Source organism: Hemicordylus capensis, chromosome 14 (genome assembly GCF_027244095.1).
Source record: "Hemicordylus capensis ecotype Gifberg chromosome 14, rHemCap1.1.pri, whole genome shotgun sequence".
Taxonomy (NCBI): domain Eukaryota; kingdom Metazoa; phylum Chordata; class Lepidosauria; order Squamata; family Cordylidae; genus Hemicordylus; species Hemicordylus capensis.
The window spans coordinates 11,118,669-11,138,667 of record NC_069670.1 but is presented as its reverse complement, the minus strand read 5'-3'; the positions used below and the strand labels follow the sequence as shown (position 1 = coordinate 11,138,667).

The following is a 19,999-nucleotide window of genomic DNA, read 5'->3' as shown; positions in this document are numbered from 1 at the left end:
TCTACCCCAAGGGTAGGATAATGTTGAAGCACGTTTCTGGTTACTCATGTTTTTCTGTGGGCTGCTAAAGCCCGTTTCAGGGTGGCCCCTCTCAAGGACAACTGCGCTTCCTGCTTTCAGAATGCACGAAGTATTGATGAAAGTCGTGTTGTTGGCAAAAATCGGTATCTTAATACATTGTTTTATTCTTTTATAGTAGAGAGGGGAGATCACACCTCTTTTGCAGGCAGGAGGAGGTCTCAGGCAGGTTCAGTGCTGGGAGAGACTCCCCAACCTGAAACCTTGGAAAGCCGCTGCCTGTCAGTGCCGGCAATCCTGAGCTCGCTGGACCAAAGGCCTGACGCGGTAGAAAGCAGCACCCTCTGTTACTAATAGTGGTGTTGTTGTTAATAATATATTAAATTATTAAATAATTCATTAAATTGTTAAGTTTAAATTATTAAATAAATTATTAAGTTATTAAAAATATAATACAGGCAGACCATGCCCTGCTCCCCGCGAGGAGGGCCCAGTACACACACCAGCTCCCCCCGCCCCGCGCGTGGGCTGAGCCTGTGGGGCCGCGTCGCGCCCGCCGATTGGAGGAGCGACGGGGCGGGGCTACGCGGGAGGGGCCAATCGGCTGCCGCGGGATGGGCGGGGCCAAGTGCGGACGCAGGAGGGGGCAGGCCGGATCCAAGATGGCGGCGGCGGGACCCGGGAGGTGAGAGCGGGAGCGGGATGGTCGCCCCCCCCGGCAAAAAGAACCTCCCCCGCTTCTCTCCTTGGCTCCCCACAGGAGGTCTCCTTCCCTCTGCTTTCTCCCCATCGCCAGCCCCAGGGCCACCCGCCACCTACCCCCCACCCCATGAGCCCCCACCCCATAAGTGCCGCCCGCAGGCCTCTGGAGGAGGACCCCAGAAGAAGAGCCCCGCAGGGGGCGAGCAGCCGGCAGCCCCCAGCAAGGGGCCTGGGGGGAAGGAGACTGCTCCTGGGTAAGGAGGCTCTGCTTTGCTGCCCCGGCTAGTGGCAGGTGGCCCTCTGCGAAAGCGCACGGATCTCCTTGCTGGGTCCGAGCAAAGGGCCGCCTAGCCTCTCTGAGGGGAAGAACCGCCCCTCAGTGGCAGAGCCCCTGCTTTCCATGCAGCAGGCGGCCCCCGGTTCAGTTCCTTCCCGGCAGCATCTCCAGGGAGGGCTGGGAGGTTCAGAGACCTGTAACCGAGAGCCGCTGCCAGCCTGAGTAGACCACACACGGCTAGCTCAGTATTGTGCGCGCTGACTGGCAGCTGCTCTCCGGGGTTTCAGATGGGCCTTTCCTTGCCCTTCCTGGAGAGGCTGCCACGAGCTGAACCTGGCTCCTCATTCTCCACCCGCAGCTCTTCCTGTAACCCTCTGCCTAAGCCTCAGACAGGCTTTCCCTCGCATGGGCCTCTGTAGCCCAAACTGGCACTTGCCTGCCTCCTTCCCTGCTTCGCTTTGTTCCCTTCACGTGCTCACAACTTCCTCTCAGCAGACTAGTTCTCCTTGCCCGTTTGTAGTCTGCAGAGTTTCTTACCACCCTCCTGTCATTCATCTCCACAGTCGCCCTGTGAGACAAATGATCAAAGTTCACGTTTTTCCAGTCGTGTTAAAGAGGTCACTTGAGTAGATCTGTGGCTGAGCTGGCATTTAGAACTCGGGCTGTAGCCCCCCCCCCCCCCCCACGAACAAGTTTGCTAGCCGGCTCTTGTGTTCTTTGAAATCTCCATTGCGAAGAAGTCTGGCAGTGAACCTTTGGTTCCCCTGCCACGCTTAATATTTGCATTCCTGTTTTGATATATTGCTCCACACTCATGAGGGCTAGAAACCTTTTTCTGAACTTGGACAAAAGATACTACTAGATGAGGGCTTGCCCTCTCTCGTGCTGTGGCTTCCTTGCAGTTGGTATTCAGAGGCCTCCTGCCACTGAGCCTGGACAGAATGTAGCCATGGTGATTAGTAGCCACTCTCCTCCGTGAAATTGCCAGCTTGTGTACAAACTTACCTGATAACTTTGCTTCATTTCTGAGGGCCTTTCTCTTGCTTCCACCACTGGTGGGTGGGTACTAATGATGGGGCCTGTTGGGTTTTGGCACCCAAAATATGGGATGGCTGCTTAAGAGAGGAACACCTGGCCCCATCACTGGATGTCAGTTCTTCTCCAATTGGTTCTTTATGACATGCCTTCTCTAAATGTGTGTTGATGCTTCTGCCGTCGTCTTGTCACAGGTGATGGTTTAACCCTGTCTCACTTATATGATGTGTATCCCCCCTCCCCCTGATTTTTGACTGTGATCTGCCTTGAGTATATTTTAATATAGAAAAGTAGAGCATAAATTATAGAAGGAAAGTGAAAGTTGGTTTTTGGTGACGCTTGTGAGTTTGGTGCTGTTAGATTTGTGTGTAGATGTTGCTGTCAGTTTCCATCAAATGCCTCAAAATATGTACTCTAGTTTATAGTACTTCTGATTGGACCATGACATTGGTCCATGGCAAGGAGAGGAGACAGCAGAAGGGAAGGCCTCTTCAGCTTCTGCTTGGACAGGGTTCCATGAGCAAGAGGCCCTGGACTGGGAGTTGCTGCCGCTGGGCCACGTCTCTGACCTTGTTGCAGCGCCCATGGAGAGCGGAGTTAACCTTTGCACCAGCAGCAAGAGATAGGCCTGCTCTCTGCTCGCCCTCCCTTTGGCCTCACAGCTGCTCTGGATCTTGGGATCTGTAGCTGGTGGCTTGATCTCGCCTTGGGGGTGCCTAGCAATGCACTGTGCCTTCTGGAGGCAAGAGGAGGCTTTACCCACGAGCCGGCTTGCTTTTTAAAACCCTTGTGCAGCACTAAGAGGTCTTGGGCACCTTTAGAAATAGTAAGAGAGAATGAGGATCTCGTTGCAGAAGGCTGTTGCTTGTGGTTGGCATCTAGTGCTCAGTATCCCTATCTATCGATATCTCTCTCTCTATAGAGGGAGAGACATCTGCTTTGCATGGAGCGGGTCCTCGGTTGACTCTCTGGCAGCATCTCCAGGTAGGCCTGGGAGAGACCAAGCAAATGACATGTTGCATCTCTCTTGCCCCTTCCCACCAGATTCAGGCTGGCAGCTGTGGCTTGGCTTGCTCTTTTCCTGGGGGTGGTCTATGCTGTCGACAGGAGCAACTTCAAGACGTGTGATCAGAGCTCCTTCTGCAAGTAAGTTGTGGGTCTCTTGCCTGTGGAGCCGGCAGCCGAGGGAGGGCTGGCGCTCATTCCTACTCCCCGAGGGAGTTCTGGAGGGCTGTGGTAATCCTCCTCCAGCGTGAAGCGCAGCTGGTGCTTGGCCCTGGGGTCTGAGGGCACCGAGCACAACAAGTTGCCTCTCTCCCAGAGGGCAGAGGGGGTGGTGCTGGTTTCTGGCCTCTGGTAACCCTTCCTTCTCCCTCCCAGGCGCCAGAGGAATGTGAGGGCCGGGAGCTCGCCTTACAGGGCCTTGCTGGAGTCCCTGCAGCTCACCCAGGACTCCATGAGAATCCAGCTCATCAATGAAGCTAACAAGGTGGACCGGAAAGGGGGGAACTCCCTGGTGCACTCCCCCCCCCGCCCAGTCAGCCTCGCAGGGGGGTGGTTGTGAGACTCAACTGAGCTCAGCCCTCTGGACATAGGCCAGCGGCTCTCAGATCAGGCTCACGGGCTCTGTGCGTCTATCTCACACTCTCTCCTTTGCTGAATTGTGGGCCAAGGAATCTTGGGTCTCCAGCCTTTATAGGCGATCTTTTCAGAGAGCAGATTTTCAGGTTCTGAGCATTCTTGGTGGTAGGAGAGGAGAGCTTCCCTCCTGGGGCCACAGCCCAAGCAGTGGTAGGACGAGCTGGATCCTGTTCTCTGCCTCCAGGTTCACCTCCTCCTTGAGCTCTATGGCTTGAAGGATAACATGACCCGGATCCGGATCAACGAGCTGAATCCGCTCAAACCCCGTTATGAAGTCCCAGATGTGTTAGTCCAGGATCCACCCACCGCCAGGTATGTGAGTTGGGCTGCCCATCCTGATGTAGCAGGTTGTGGAGGAAGGCGCAGGGACCGTGCAGGACCCTCATCCCTGGGGTGGCCTGGGCAGCCCATGTGATGAGAAGGCTGCCCCTTCCCTCCTGCTCCAAGTGGTTGAGAACGTCAGAACAAACGTAAGGCCTGTCTAGATTCCAGATGCCTCTGGGAAGCCCCCAAGCAGGAGCTGAAGGCAGGCCCCCTCTCCTGCTGTTCCTCCCCGGCAACTGGTATTGAGAGGCAACTTGCCTCTGAGCCTAGAGGTGGCCGACAGCCCTCAGGACTAGTAGCCCTTGATAGACTTGTCCTCCGTGAGTGTGTAAAGCCACCCGGGCTGGTGGCCATCACCACAGCCTGTGGCAGAGAATTCCATAGATTAGTTTTGCCCTGTGTGAAAAAGTCCTTCCTTGTGTCACTCCTAGATTTCTTGGCGGTCAGTTTCATGGGATGGTGGTGTGAGAGAGGGAGAAAGTTCTGTCTCTGTCCACTCTCTCTATGCCATGCATAATTTTATAGACCTCTATCATGTCTCCCTTTAGTCGTCTTTTTTCTAAACGAAAAAACCTCAGACGTTGTAGCCTTGCCTCGTAAGGAAGGTGCTCCTGGCTTCCCTCTTCTGCCCCTCTCCCAGTTCTAAAATATCCAGGCTCATCAGCAGGAGAGGGAAATAGATGTGCCAAGCCAAGAGGTCATGTGTCAGAGGGTTCCAGTGGACCTAAGAAGAGCCCTGCAGGATGGGACCAAAGCCCCCCAAAGGAGGAGGCTTCCTTTTCTGTTCCCGAGGGCTTGGAAGTGGGGGAGAGGGCTCGCCCTCTGAGATGGAGATGCAGGCAGGCGGGGGCCTTCCGGCGTGCCCTTCTCCAGGGCTCTGGGGCTTCTCCTGACTCACGCCAGGCGCCCTGTGTGTGCTCCTCCCGCCCCCCCGCCCCTCCCCTCCAGGCTGTCCGTCACGGGCCGGGACGACAACAGCGTGGAGCTCTCCCTGGGTGAGGGGAGCCACAAGCTGATCCTGACTGCCAAGCCGTTCCGCATGGACCTGCTGGAGGGCCGGGAGCTGGTGCTGAGCGTCAACTCCCGGGGGCTGCTGGTCTTTGAGCACCTGCGGGCCAGGAAGGACTCGTGAGTGCCGGGGCTCTCCGTGGGGGCGGGGGGGGGCGGCTTGAGCAGAAGCCGAGGAGGGAAGGGGGTCCGTGGGGGGGCGGCAGCTCGCACCCCAGACCCCTTCTCCCGAGTCACTTGCAGCGGGGAGGGCTTAGAGCCTCTGGTGGCTCTGCAGATAGGCCTTGGGAGCTGGGGGCTGGCTGGGGTGAGTCTGGAGAGAGAGGTTCTTCTCGGTCCTGGGGGCTGGGGATGAGGGGAGTGGTGTTCCGGCAACATCCTCGCAGGACCCCCGTTTGAGAAGCCCTGCTTTAATTCATCTGCCCTTGGGGGATGGGGGAGTCCCTCCCCACCAAACGGAGCAGCCCCACCCTCTCCCTGGGAGGGAACTCCAGAAGGGGCCGAGCCTCCCGCCCTCGGGGGGGCGCCATAGTTACAGGCAAGCCGGCCAAGGGAGTGACGGTCTCCTGCCTTCCTTTCCTCTTTTGCACGCACAGTCAGCTTTCCTTTCCCAGGGATGTGGGCTTGGGGCGGGAGCTGTGTCTGGAGGGGAAGCAGCAGGCTTTCTGCAGGGGGTGCGGGGAGAGGTGTTGGTGTGGCCCCCCCTTCCCTCCACTCCCCCTGGTCCACATGGGGGCGGGAGGGGCGCGGCGTCTCTGCCATTCCGTGCACTGACTCTCTCGTTGTGTTTTCTGTTTTTGTGGATTTGTGCCTGCCCCTCTCGCTCGCCCCCCCAGTTTCTCGGAAACAGTTAGTAGCACGGTCGTTAGCATTTGGGATAGGATCAAGAACCTTTTTTCTAGGTAAATCTGCAGCTTCTGCTTCTGTTTCTGAACTGCCTTTCCCTGCTCCGTAGACAGTGGCTTTGCCCCCCCACCCCAGTTGCTGCAGCTGCCCCCTTTCTCCCTGTGGGCTGGGGAGCACCAGGGCTATTCCTGCCCCCCAGCCCAGGTCCTCAGGGGGGTGGCCCCAAGACATGAGCTGACCGGGTTAGGGAGTATCTGTCCATTGTAAGTGCACAGAAACGTGTCAGCTGAATCCCAGAGTAGTGCTACAGCCTGGGCCAGATCCAGCCAAAGTTAAGCCCCTTCCCGTCACGGTGGGGAAAGTCTAGGCCCTGGCAGAGCTGCCATCATAGCATTGTTGTCTCTGGCTGGCGCTTGGCAGGGTGACACGGATGGGCCCCTGCCCCCAAGGGGCTTGCAGTCCAAGGGAGGGAAGGAAGAGGGCAGGGCGGGGGAAACGGGGGCCAGGATTGAAAGTCGCTCAAGGTTGGGGACGAGGGTTAGGGGGATGCCCCAAAGGCCGGGTGGGAGCGATGGGCTCGGAGGAGGGGCGAGTGGGGCCACTGCTTGCACGCTCTGGGAAGGGAGCTCAGACATGCTTTGCTTTGGCCGGATCAAGCCTGCTCTGTGTGAGCTTCAGAACTGCTGGAGGGGCTGTGGGTTGCCCTGGCCGCCCACTGCTTTGGCGCGTGGGGAGCTGGTGGAGCAGAGTGGCGAAGGGAGAGCTGTGCCTCGCGCCCGCCCTGGCCAGAATCTCGCCTCCGCCTGCCCTGGCCTGGGGCAGCGAAGCCGCTCCCTCGCGGCCTCAGCTGCCATTTGAGGAATACTGACAGACACCTTACAGCAAGGCCGTGCAGCTTCGGCCCTCCGGTGGCCTGTGGACTACACACCCCATCATCCAGAGTGGCCAGGGGTCACTGGTGATGGGAGTTGTAGTCCAGCATCTGCAGGAGGGCCAGAGTTGTGCAGCCCTGCCTTGCAGGGCACAACTTGGGCCCTCCCGCAGACGTTGGCCTACAGTTCCCATCACCCCAGGCTATTGGCCACTGTGGCTGAGGATTATGGGAGTGGTAGTTCAGAAACAGCTGGGGGGGTGGGCCCCCCAAGGTTGAGTAGGCCTGCTGTACAGGTTCCGTCCAGGCTGCCCCCAGGAAGGGCTCTGCAAAGCCCTGAGACAGTTCCCAGGCGGTGGTGCCTGAGCTGCTGCTGCCGCCACCTTTAAAGCAGACCTGGTGTGAAGGAGAGGAGCACAAGTGTCCTGCCCAAAGGAGCCCTTTCCGGTGCTCCTCCCGCTTCTGCCCTTGCACTCTGCAGAGGATTGGGGCCACTGGGCTGCTGCCCCCAGGTGCACGTACAAGCCACGTGCTGGGTGCACCTGGCGGTTGCTCTCGGCCTGCAGGCCGTGGTCCACACATCCTGTTGTTGCCCTCCCGGGGCCGACCAGGACCCGTTTTTCTTTCCCTGGGCCTGCTTCCGGTGCTGCTTTAACTGGCTGTCGCTGGTTTCCTTGCCTTTGTAGCAATGACCCTCCTCCCGCTCTCCCCAGTTAGAAGAGCTGCTGAGCCCCCTCGAAGGCCATTTGGCTTGTGTGGGGCAACAGCTGGGCCCCAGACTGGGGGGGGGCCTCCCTCCATGAGCAGCGTCCTGCCCCCAAGGGCTGCTCCGAATCCTTGGGAGCTGCAGGGCTTCTCAAGACCTGGCCACCGTTGCTAGGGATGATGGGAGTTGTAGTCCGGCAGCATCTGGGGGCCCCGGTTTGAGAACTTCTGCTTGGGAGCCGGTGTGGATCTGCCCACAGACCTGCAGGCGGGCTCTTCGGGCAGTGTGCAGAGCAGACCTTGAGGGCAGGGGGCTTGTGGACAGGAAAGGGCCGTCGCTGAGGAGCAGAGCTCTTGCTTTGCCTGCAGAAGGGCCTTTGAGTCGCGCCGGGGATGTCCTGGGTCTGAGACCTTGGAAAGCTGCTGCCAGTCAATGCTGACAATCCTGAACTAGGGGGGCCCAGGGTCTGACTGCCCGGATCAGGCAGCGTCCGATGTTCCTGCGAGGACCCGGGAGGCTTCCAGCCACTGCCTTGAGGGTGCAAGGAGCCGTGCAGCCCCAGGCCGAGGCACAAGCGGGCGCCGGCCTTCGGGGGTGGGTGCAGTCAGTGGGAAGCAGCCGCTGCCACTGCTGTTTGGGGAGGGCGGCCAGTTGGCTGCCCTGTCCGGGAGAGGAGGAGGATTTCTAGGGGAGAGGACCACTGCTGAGATCCCTGTGGGGTGGGGGGAGCCTGGCTTGCCCCATGGCTGTCCCACCCCACCCCCCATTCGGCTAACTGGCTGGGCTGTCAGTCTGTGTGTGTGGCTTGTAGTGACTAATGGGTCCTGCAGTTGGGGGGGGGGGCTTGCCGGGGAGGGGGCTAGGGCTTTGGTCCCTGCCTTGGGTCTGCCTGAACAGGGGGAGGGGGCTGTCTGGGGCTGAGCCCTCCTCCCCCCCCTTCCTTTCTTCCAGAGAGCCATCCAAGGAACCCGCATCGGAAGGAGACGGGGCTCCTGAGGCCTCAGATCCCTCGTTGGCTGCAGAGCCAGAGTCCGCGGAGAAAAGCGAACAGGTGAGCAGGCTGGGGAGAAGCGCGGGGTTTTCCTCCCCTTGAGGGAACCAGGGCAGGCAGGGCCAAGAGCCTGGGTCTGGGCCCCGTCTCCCAGCGCGAGGCAGGGACTCCGTGGGCAGGAGCTCTCCGTCTTTCAAGTGTGCGGCTCACTCTGTGCCCCGTACTATTTCCTTACAACGCCCCTGCGAGGTAAGGTGCGATTCTTCCGATGTCTCCGGCTGGGGGGTTTACCCGAGGGGGCCCGAAGAAGGGCCGAGCTTGGTCGAGACGCACTCGCTTCACTTGCAGAAGGCCAGCCTCCGAATCTCTCAGTTTGGAGCTGAGTGGAGGCCGGCGGCTTGCCCACCGTCCCCAGCCCAGGGCCTGACTGTGCCAGAATTGGAATGCTTGTCTCTCTCGTGGGGATCCGCCCAGCTCTGAGCACACCAGCTTCCTCTGACTTGGTGAGCGTTGTCCTTTCAGCCCGAGGAAGCATCCAAAGGGTCCGGTGAGGGTGAGGAGGAGCCGGGATCCTGGGAGGAAACATTCAAGACCCACACGGACAGCAAGCCCAATGGTGAGAGCTCTTCACTCTGGCGGCAAAGGCTTGCCTGGTGGCCACACACCGTGGCACCTGTGGAGACCTCATGGCAGAGGGCAGCGTTTGGCCTGAACCATAGACATCTTTGGCCCACCCTCTTCCGGGCCCTTTCTCTCACTCTCTCCTCATGCAGGCCCGACGTCGGTGGGACTAGATTTCTCGCTGCCAGGGGTGGAGAATGTGTACGGGATCCCAGAACACGCAGACAACCTTCGGCTGCGAACCACTGAGTAAGCCACGGGGCAGTGGGGCTCTGGCCTCCCACGGAGATCAAGCCGTTGGGGTTGGAAAGGGGTGTTTGTGTGGGGGGCGGTGCTCCACCAGGGGAGGGGTGGAGTGCAAGCTCCTCCCATCAGTGTAGCGGTTGGTTTGTAGCCCGTCAGGAATCCACCCGTTTAGGCTTGGCTCACCGGCCAGCCATTATCTGTGGTCGCCCCCTCGTCCCTCGAATCCTTTTCTGGCACTCAGGCAGAGGGCTTGGGAGAGAGACGGGTCTTCTGCTCCCTGCCCTGGGAGATGGATTGGGGAAGAAACCGGGGGGGCCCTGATCTCCTGCTGCTCAGGAAGGTGTTTCTTACCTTCTCCAGAATGGCAGCGGAGAGGAGACTGCTGGGGAGGAGACTGCTGGGAGAAGCTGGGTGTCCTCGCCAGAGGGGCTGGGGGCACTCACGACTGGTGAGCTGGCCAAGGGATTTGGAGATGCTGCTGCCCAGCATTTAACTGGGAGTCAGAACAGCAACGGGAGGATAAAACAATCAGGGTATAACATCAGGTTTTAGGGCAATCAACAACTTTCTAGAGCAAGAGAGAGAGAGAGACAGTGCCACGGAAGAGAGAGCCTCTCTGGCCCTTTGAGACCGCTCTTAAGGATGGGCAGCCCTTAAACTGACCGCAGGTCTCTGGAGACCTTAAAGGCGAACGCCGGCCCCTCAGGTTGGGCTTGGAAGAGTGCGGGAAGCCCTCTGAGTGAAGGGACGCTGCCTGCCCGTAGCCTGCGGTTTCTGACCACCCCACCCTTGGCAGGGGAGGAGACCCTTTCCGCCTCTACAACCTGGACGTCTTCCAGTATGAGCTGTACAACCCCATGGCCCTCTATGGCTCGGTCCCCGTCTTGCTGGCCCACAACGCCCAGCGCACGCTGGGCATCTTCTGGCTCAACGCGGCGGAGACCTGGGTGGACGTCACCTCCAACACAGCTGGCAAGGTACGGGGTGCGGTGTGGGCGGGCCAGAACCTCCCCTCTGCCAAGGAGGGATGCGCCCCACCCCTGGGCAAGGTGGGGAGGGGGTGGGCAGCCTCGGCACGGCTGAGTGGCCCGGCTCCTGGCATTCCTCCTCTCCCCCGCACGCCTCGATCCTCCCCCCGGTTTGCAGAGCAAGCGCAGGCTCTGGTTTCTGGGTGCAGCCGAGAAAGAGGGAGCTCTGGAGGGAGGCGGGAGTGCCTGAGCCCCGAGGAATGGCCACGGAGTGAGCCCCTCCCCCACCCCCTTTCCCTCAGACCCTCTTTGGGAAAATGTTGGACTACATGCAAGGAGGCGGCGAGACCCCCCAGACCGACGTGCGCTGGATGTCCGAGAGCGGCATCATCGACGCCTTCCTGCTGCTGGGGCCTTCGCCCAGTGACCTCTTCAGGCAGTACGCCTCGCTCACGGGTGAGTGGGCAGGGCCCCGCCTTGGGGGGGACACGAGGCCCATCTGCGTGAGCAGGGCTGGCGGGCAGCGGTGTTCCTTGCGGCAGGGATTCCCAGGGGCTGTTTGCGGCAACTCCCACAATCCCCAGCCAAAGGCCCTTGCAGCCGCGGGGGGGGTCTGCGTCTTCTGCGCACTTCCAGGAGAGCAGCCTCCGCTCCTCCAGACGGGGGGCGGGGGGGCGGCACCTGGCCCCTTTGCCCCGCCCTGCTGCTCAGCTGGCCCAGGCGGCCCCTGACCCGCTTTCCGCGCAGGCACCCAGGCCCTGCCCCCGCTCTTCGCCCTGGCCTACCACCAGAGCCGCTGGAACTACAACGACGAGGAGGACGTCGGGGCCGTGGACAGCGGCTTTGACGAGCACGACATCCCCTACGACGTCATCTGGCTGGACATCGAGCACGCCGACGGGAAGCGCTACTTCACCTGGGACCCCAACAAGTTCCCCCACCCCCGGGGGATGCTCCAGCGGCTGGCAGCCAAGAAGCGCAAGGTGAGCTCCGGGAGCCCTCCGGGGCCTGGCGTGGCAGCAAGCCCACGGTTGGAGCCTCCAGGCGTGCGGGCAGACCCCGACGTGGAGCTGGGGCTGCTTCGCCTCACGCGGACCAGAAGAGAGCCGGCTGTCCCCGAACACTGGCCACGCTTGTATGTGTGCGTGCGCTTGCGTGCCTGGCCATTCCGCAGCTGGGCTCTGGCAGCCGCGTTTGGCCTGCAGGCCGAGTGCTCGACTGGAGGAGCTGGGAAGAGGCCAGGGGCCTCCTCGGCTGTGAAGCTCACGGCTGGCCTCTCCTCCTCCTCCTCCTCCTCCTCCCAGATGGTGAGCATTGTGGACCCCCACATCAAGGTGGACGGCAGCTACCGGGTCCACAACGAGATCCGCTCCCGAGACTTCTACGTCAAGACGAAGGACGGCAGCGACTACGAGGGCTGGTGCTGGCCAGGTGAGGAGAAGGGCTCGGGGCAGCCGGGCTCGGGGCAGGGCCCCAGCTCTCCAGGCAGGAGGGTCCCTCCCAGGGGCGCTCGAGCTGCTGCCAGTTTGTGCAGGCTGTCCTGAGCTTGGTGGAGCAAGGGGCTGCTCCTCCGGGTAAGGCCGCTTTCCCAAGGCCCACCTCAGGCCAGGGGCCCTCCTGGGGTTTCCAGTGGCTGCCTTGGAGAGGGTGAGCCAAGGGGCAGCCCAGCACCCTCTTCCCCACAGTGGCCCACCCGATGCCGCATGCCCCCTCTCCCGCCCTCGCAGCCCATCACCACCTGGACTCGCTCTGATCGGACCTGGAGGGAAGCCGCACTGTCCAGCACTGCTCAAGGGCAGGAAGGCACTAGGCCTGCAGTTTGCTTTGACAAATGAGTGTAGGAAGCTGCCTGGCTCCAAGATGGCTGCAGCTCAGCAGAACCATTCCTGAGACTTCTGTGGAGGGGCAGCGTCTCGAGTGGGAGACTCCTCCCACTTGTGCCAAGGGCAGGGCCAGGCAGATGTTGGTCCGCGTCCCTTGGAGGTGGCACCGGGGAGGGTGGGGGAACAGATCTAATGGCGCAGCGGGGAAGCAACTTGCCTAGGGAGCAAGAGGTTGCTGGTTCGAATTCCCTCTGGAATGTTCTTCAGACAATGGGTGACACCTATATCAGGCAGCAGCGACAGAGGAAGGTGCTGAACGGCATCACCATCTCATACTGTGTGGGAGGAGGCAATGGGCAACCCCTCCTATATTCCACCAAAGACAACCACAGGGCTCTGTGGGCGCCAGGAGTCGACACCGAATCAACGGCACACCTTTACCTTTATTGGGGGACCCTTCAAAAGGGGCGAAGCTGAGGGAGAGAGCATTGTCCTATGTGTTTGGCTCCTGAGAGAGAGAGAGCCGGTCTTCACCTCAGCTCTGCCTCCCCTCACCCCCAGGCTCGGCAGGATACCCGGATTTCACCAATCCCGAGATGCGCTCCTGGTGGTCCAGCATGTTTGGCTTCGACCAGTACGAGGTGGGCAGGTGGCTGCTGGTCCCCCACGGGGCGGGGGACCCTCTGGGCCGCAGCGTGTAGCTCCCTGCCCTGCAGTCGGCTCACGAAAGAGCCTCTCCTCCCCAGGGCTCCATGGACAACCTCTTCACCTGGAACGACATGAACGAGCCCTCCGTCTTCAACGGCCCGGAGGTGACGATGCACAAGGACGCCGTGCACAGGGGCGGCTGGGAGCACCGCGACGTCCACAACCTCTACGCCTTCTACGTGGTGAGTGCCGCAGGACAGCATTTGGGGGGTCCACGCCACGGGCTCCGTGGAGATCTCCGACTGGCTTGATCCAGCCCTTACCCCAAGCAGGGTATGTGGGGAGCAGGCCCAAAGCGGATCTGCCTGTGCTTCCGAAGCACACACCCCCCGCCCCTGATTCTACAAGAGCAAGTCAAGCTGCCAGCTGCTCTAAAAAAAAGCCCACTCCAGGCAGCGGAATTCTGTGTCCATGCCACCGTTCTGCACTTGTCCTGTGTGGGGGATTGCGGCATGCACACAGGACACGTCAGCCATTCTGTTTGGGGAGTAGCGGAAGGGGGGGGGGATGGATCTCCGGCTGCCTCTTCATTCCTCTTCCTTGTTCTCCCCTCCCCGCCCCCCACCAGCAAATGGCCACAGCCCAAGGGCAGGTGCAGCGCTCGGGGGGTCTGGAGCGGCCATTCGTCCTGACTCGGGGCTTCTTTGCAGGCTCCCAGCGCTACGGTCAGTATCTGGGGGGTGTGTGTGTGTGTGTGTGTGAGCAGTAGGGCCTGGCGTGGGGAGAGCACGGCACGGTAGCAGGGCTGGGATGACCCGCGACCCCTTGGCCTGGGGTCAAGGCAGCTCTCGGCCTGTGCAGAAGAAAGGGCTGGGCTGCCTGCCTGCCTGCCTGCCTGCTTGCTTGCTTGCTTGCTCGCTCACGATGGCGCGGTGTCCTTTGCTTCCCCCACAGGGGCTGTGTGGACAGGGGACAATGCTGCCGAGTGGGACCACCTGAAGATCTCCATCCCGATGTGCCTGAGTCTGGGCCTGGTGGGCATCTCCTTCTGTGGAGGTGAGCAGCCTGACGGTGGGGTGTGTGTGTGTGTGTGTGTGTGTCTGGATGCAGCTGGGCGGGGCGCCTTGCCCTGCTTGGGGGCTCCCCGGAGGCATCTGACTGGCGGCCCTGGGAGGCGGGAGGCGGGCTCTTCCGGCCTCCTTCAGGGCTCTTCAGGGGCTCGGTCTCTGTCTCCCACCCCCACAGCGGACGTGGGTGGATTCTTCAAGAACCCAGAGGCCGAGCTGCTGGTGCGCTGGTACCAGGCGGGGGCCTACCAGCCCTTCTTCCGGGCGCATGCCCACGTGGACACCACCCGGCGGGAGCCCTGGCTCTTTGGCGAGGAGAACCAGGCCCTGATCCGGGAGGCCATCCGGGAGCGTTACGCCCTGCTCCCTTTGTGGTACACCCTCTTCTACCACACCTACCGGACCGGTCAGCCCGTCATGAGGTGAGTGGGGGCGGCCCTCGGCAGGTCCAAGGCGGACGTCCCTCAGAACGCCATCCAGTCCGCCTGCCTGAGGGTAGCGTTAGGGCCCGATCCCAGGGAAACTTTTATTTGTGAGGGCTTTACTTCAAATATTTACACTCCACTCCTCCAGTGCCCTACTGCTCGGGGCGGCTCACAACAGTAAGCACCTGTCCTTCCATTTGGGGACACGGGGACTAGTAGCAACTTGCACGGGGCTTCTGAGAGTTCATGACCAGACCCCAGACCAAACTGGTATGGTCTGATCATGGAAGTGGACAAGGTGCAGGGAAGGACGGGGAAGGGGCAGACCAATGGCACCCGTCCTGGCGTCATCCCGAGAGCACGGCCTCCTCTTTTCCTTTCTGTTGCATGCAGGCCTCTCTGGGTGGAGTACCCCCAGGACGCGACCACGTACGGCATCGATGACCAGTACCTCCTGGGTGAGTTCAGATTGGGAGGTGGGGCCGTCGCAGCTCTGGGGCCGAGCCCCTGCTTGGCAGGCAGAAGGTCCCGGGTTCCCTCCCTGGCGGCGGCAGCAGCAGCAGCTGCTGCTCCCAGTAGGGCTGGGAGATTCTCCTGAGCCGGAAACTCAGCAGGGAAAGGGAGAGGGTTAGCCCTGTTGTGGTGGCTCCCCTGTTTTGGGCCTGATTTTCCCCGCACGGTGCCTCCAACGTGGCCGGGCAGGCAGGCAGCGGAGAGAGGCGTCTCCCCCCCTCTCCGAGGATTCCACCGCCACTTCTGGGGGCCGGCAGGAGTGGAGGGCAGCGGTCTTGGCCGCAGCCGAGACAGCAAAGGGAGGCCCGGCTGTTTCCTGTTCCCTCCACAAGGCAGCCGCGAAGGGCCAAGGAGCGGAGGGTGCTGGGCGTTCCCCGTCCGACTTCCTCCTCCACTCTGTTTTCCTTGTAGGAGACGCCTTGTTGGTTCACCCCGTGACAGCGCAGGGGGCTCGAGGTGTGCAGGTCTACCTGCCCGGCAAGGGAGAGGTGAGAGGGGCTGGGGGAGAGCCCGCCGTGGGATGAGGGAGGGGAGCTACGGGCTGCTTCTGCCCAAAGCAAACGAGTGGCAGGCACAGCATGAAGGCTGGATGGAGCCCTGTGCGGGGGGCGGGGGCTGTCTGCAGAGCCAGCAGTTGGGGCGTCCAGTCCCCGCAGGGTGAGCTGGGGGGCCGCCTAGCTCAGCTGGTTGCCTAGCTGACTGAGCCTGGATGCTGCTAACTTTCATCTGTGGGGATCGTCATTCAGTGGCAGAGCACAAGCTTTGCATGGAGAGGTTGGTTGCAGGTTGGCCGGCTTTGGTGGAACAGAGGAGGCTGCCATATACTGAGTCAGACCATTGGTCTATCTCGCTCAGTATTCTCTTCACAGGCTGGCAGCGGCTCCTCCAAGGTTGCAGGCAGGAATCTTTATCAGCCCTATCTGGAGATGCTGCCAGGGAGGGAACTGGGGACCTTCTTCATGCAAGCGGGCAAATGCTCTTCCCAGAGTGGCCCCATGCCCTAAGGTTCTTGCAGCACTCACAAATGAAGTCTCCCATTCAACTGCAACCAGGGCAGAGCCTGCTTAGCAAAGGGGACAATTCATGCTTGCTACCACAAGGCCTGAGCTGGTTACATGGTTAAATCATGTACGATAAGTACAAAAAGAATGCTTAGAATTAAAAAGTAAAAAGGTAGCTAGTGCAATTTGGTTCCCGAAATCCAACACAGGGTCAACTGAAGTTGAAAAGGAGAACCTAACACTTGGAAGATTAGATCCTCTTGCTGCTTACAGACAATTACTTCCCCTCAGACTCGTACAAAGAGTTGCCACAGCTAACTATTATGTACAAGCCTTTCAAAAAATAAATAATCATTTTTGTCTTAGTGGGATCTGTGTAGTTAAGAAATGATCACTGCCTTCCAAAAAGTAGACAGGATATAAAACTTAATTTGCGAGGTTGTTCTGCCCACGATCAGTATTTCCTGTGCATAAATGGATGGAATTCTACTGCTGGCCTGCTCGAGTGTCTTATCATGAGGGCTAGAAACTGGAGTGCTTTTAAATGAGAGCAGAGGCTTCCAGTGCTCCAGATTCTGTGTGGGATTGTGTCAAGCGGTCACTCTACAAATGACTTTCTGACCTCTCTCTTGCTCCCTGCAGGTTTGGTATGACATCCACACCCACCAGAAGCTCCATGCACCCCAAACTCTCTACTTAGCGGTCACCATGAGCAGTGTAAGTCAAAGAGGCGAGTGGGGGGAGGGCGTTCCCTGGGGAGGGGCAAGAAACCAGATACAGCCTGAAAGCTCCCTGGATGTGGGAAACGGCCCAGCCTGAAAAACACCTCCGTGCTTCCCTGCAGATTCCGGTGTACCAGCGGGGCGGCAGCATCGTCACCCGGAAGGAACGGGTCCGCCGGTCTTCAGACTGTATGCACAGTGACCCTTACACCCTCTATGTGGCCCTGGGCCCCCAGGTGTGTGGAACAAAGGCTGAGTGGGGGGGGGATGGGGGGGCCTTCTCCGTGAGCGCCAGCCAAAGGTTCCTCCTCCTCTTCTTCAATTCCCCACCCAGGGCACAGCCCAAGGAGAGCTTTTTGTTGACGACGGGCACACGTTTAACTTCGAGACGAAACGGCAGTACCTGCATCGCCGCTTCCATTTTTCCGGCAACACCTTGACGGCCAGGTACTTTGCCCCCACCCACCCTGCCACACCATTCCGCTTCTCCCCACAGCCTCCATGTGGGCCGCACCACTACAAACCCCCGGCGGGGGGGCAGCCTTGACCCCACTTCACAGCCACAGCCTCCGGACCTTCTGCCTTTTTCTCGGTCTTCTAGTTCTGCAGACCCGAAGGGCAGCTTTGAAACCCCGGCCTGGATTGAGCGGGTGGTGATCCTGGGAGCTGGGAAGCCTGCAGCCGTCTTCCTCAGACAAGCGGGTGAGTGCCTTGGGGCGACGGTGCCCTGGGGCTGGCCAGGAGTCCAACCTCCTCTAGTCCAGGAGGGCAGGCCAGGGGAATGGAGAGCTGTGGGTAGGTCCCTGGGCCATATGCTGGGCAGCCATTTCTGACTCCCCAGACTGAGCTGCGGCTAAGAAGAGTCAACACCTCTGCTGTGCCTGGCCTCCGACTAACTGCTGGTCTCTCTGCTTTGGGGAGAGGGGCCGGCCTGCCCATCCAGCTCCAGTCCACCCCCTTTCCCAAAGCAGGGGATGTGCCACAGCTGCACATCCCCAGCCTCTCTCAGGAGGGGCCCTGCCGCTGGGAGCGCAGAAGAGGCCAGGGTGTCTTGCGATGGGGCAGCCGGGCTGTTTGCCCTCCTTCCTCAACCGGAGGCTTCTCGGCCACAGCAGCACCTCCCACCTCTCTCCCCCCACTGCCACAATCCCACTCGCTTCCCGCACTGTTCATCCTGGCGGCCTGTGCCTTAGGCGAGGCAGCCCTCTTTCTGCGTGGGCAGCCCTGGGTTGCAAGCCCTGTGTGGGGAAGGCCACAGCCAGGAGCTAGCCCCAGTCTCTCTCTCCCCCGCCCCTCCCGCCCTCCACAGATGCCGCAGAAGTTCGCCTGGATTTCACTCACGAGGCCGAAACGTCCGTCTTAACCCTCCGCAAACCTGCAGTCAACATTGGGGCAGACTGGAGCATTTCCCTGCGATAATGCCACGAGGTGGGGGTGGCAGGGGGCAGCTGGGCAGAGGGTGGGGAGACACACGAGCAGTGCTGGGTGGGGTTGGGGCTGCTCTGGGGCAGCCCCTTCCACTGGTAGCTCCCTGTCTGCGGTGTCTCCAGTGTTCAGAGAAAGGGGGACTAGTGCTCTCTCCCCTGCCCTGCTGACCCTGGCCCGGATTTTCTGGTGGTTCCATAGATTCATGTTTAGCAATATTTGCTGTAGAATGAAGAATCTCCGGGTTGGGTCAGCTGGGTTTCCCTCTGTCGCTGCAGGGGAGGGTTCAAAGGAAGGTGCCTCTCCCTCCCCATGCTTGAGATGCAAAGTTGGGACCAACCTTTTGAGGGGCTGGGCCTTTCCTGGGCAGGGAGGAATCGTTCATTCAGTCCTCTTTCTCTCCCACCCCCACCCCCACCCCCGGCGGCTCCCTGTCTCTTCTTTCCTTTACAGCCCACCACCTCCGCCCGCCCATGTATTTCTGGCTGAGATCCAGGCCATTGACTGGACCAGTTTGAAACACAGAACAAAAACCAGGTTTGCCTGTGCAAGGACTGCCTTGAACCTCCTCCCCTTGCCCACAGGTGAATGTCTGGGGAGCCTCCCCTCTGTACAGCCACTCCCCATAAGCAAGGGGCAATGTTTACAGTGAGATCATGACCCCTCTTGTTGCCTTCCCTGCATCCCTCCCCCACTTCCAGTCCCCAAAGGTGGTTCTCCCCAAATCCTTAGTGCTGTGGACAAGGGGGGTCATTCTGGTTTGTGGGGGTGGGCGAAGGGGCCTAGGTGTCAGTGAATCACTGTCACTTCTGTTTATATATTTTTTTGGAGGGGGAAGGGTAGACGAGACGGATCATGTGAAAGGGAAGGAGGTGGTGGACATCCCGTTAGGAGGCCGATGTGATTGTCCTGCACTGGGACCTAGAAAGGGGGAGAAAGAGAGAGGCGAGGGCCAAGCTGCTACTACGATACCAGGCCCCTCCCCTGCTGGCAAGAGAAGAAGGGTTGTTCTCCAGAGGGGGAAACGGGCCAGCCTTTTCCTCCTGGGCTTCAGTCCCTCCCCTCTCCGGCTCCCTGGTTCCAGCCATCAGCGCCGCTGTCCTCCGTGTGGCTTCCTCTTGTGCCTGCATGGATGAACATTCTCAGTTCCAGCAGGTTCCCCCTTGATGTGTGTTCACAGGCAAAAGACCAGAGCAAGGCTTTTAAATCTGTCAAACTTTCTTCTTAAACACACACATTTTTCTACCCTCCCCTGAGTGTGATTTCATCTGCAGGTAGACCTTTCACTGACTGGGTATTTTGATAAAAGATGGACAATAAAAAACAAAATCCAATACTTTTGTTTTCTCTTCTGTTCCGGGGCGTCATATATGGCAAATTACACAGATGTGTATTTTGGTATGTGGAGGTGTGCTGGCAAACTCTGGCCCGACCTATTCCTTAAATGTGGGATAACTAGACAGATACAGCTGTTGTAGTGATGTGTTTCCCATGTACTGCGTGATGGATGGCTTGCATATTAGGACTGGCACAATGCTGCTTTCTTTGGTTGTGTGTCTCTGCCATCAGTGAAATCGTTGTGCTCAGTACAGCCTGCACTCTGCCGGAGATGCCAGTTTTGCTTTTAAGGCTGTGACTTTTCTCTGCAAAAAGCTCTTAAAAACCCTTTCCTTTTTGTTAGCGTATTGTAACACATTAAAGTAATGTGCTCAAACCAGCAAAATGCAAATACTTTTTACTGCATATAAAAGAAGCGGTTGTAGAGCACTTGCTTTGTAGGCAGAAGATCTAAGGTCCGGTTCTTGTGGCAGCTCCAAGTACCACTGGGGCAAAGACACGGGAGAGCGGCTACCACTCCAGAGCAGACAGTGCAGAGATGGATGGACCTGGGCTTCTGAGTCGTGTAAACCACCTCCATGGGTTCACACACAACCACCTTTTATTATATTCTGTCCACTCCAGCACAATCCAGAAAGGAAAAGTCCAGCAGAGCGCCCCAGGGGTAGAGCAGTGGGAAATCATGCTGGGCTTGGAGCAGCACACCTGGGAGGACCTGCAGCTCACAGAGTCAGCTTGGGCCAGCCGACCTCCCGGGACTTGTTTGAAGGAAAAGACCAATGA

General features: G+C 59.7%; 1 protein-coding gene across 2 annotated transcripts; it reads left to right on the top strand.

Moving 5' to 3' along the window:
* Window positions 1-619: 619 nt before the first annotated feature.
* GANAB (glucosidase II alpha subunit) lies at window positions 620-19,212 on the top strand. 2 transcript variants are annotated; one of them, XM_053277669.1, is made up of 25 exons: window positions 620-703; window positions 3,077-3,178; window positions 3,413-3,521; window positions 3,858-3,985; window positions 4,946-5,125; window positions 5,842-5,907; window positions 8,380-8,479; window positions 8,942-9,035; window positions 9,193-9,289; window positions 10,083-10,263; window positions 10,557-10,710; window positions 11,002-11,237; window positions 11,559-11,685; window positions 12,639-12,718; window positions 12,824-12,967; window positions 13,354-13,450; window positions 13,680-13,781; window positions 13,971-14,214; window positions 14,611-14,675; window positions 15,142-15,218; window positions 16,374-16,448; window positions 16,576-16,689; window positions 16,788-16,900; window positions 17,055-17,155; window positions 17,763-19,212. In XM_053277669.1, the coding sequence occupies exons 1-25, from the start codon at window positions 633-635 to the stop codon at window positions 17,870-17,872; spliced, it is 2,967 nt and encodes a 988-aa protein (XP_053133644.1). In that variant the 5' UTR covers window positions 620-632; the 3' UTR covers window positions 17,873-19,212. The 2 variants fall into 2 exon arrangements, with proteins under 2 accessions (XP_053133644.1, XP_053133645.1); XM_053277670.1 differs by lacking the exon at window positions 5,842-5,907.
* Window positions 19,213-19,999: the final 787 nt, after the last annotated feature.

Excerpts from the sequence above, each read along its gene's own strand:
- GANAB (XM_053277669.1), top strand. The coding sequence starts at position 633 with ATGGGCGGGGCCAAGTGCGGACGCAGGAGGGGGCAGGCCGGATCCAAG. Across the intron at positions 5,908-8,379 it reads ATCAAGAACCTTTTTTCTAG|AGAGCCATCCAAGGAACCCG; the intron begins GTAAATCTGCAG and ends CCTTTCTTCCAG. Across the intron at positions 16,690-16,787 it reads ATGTGGCCCTGGGCCCCCAG|GGCACAGCCCAAGGAGAGCT; the intron begins GTGTGTGGAACA and ends TTCCCCACCCAG.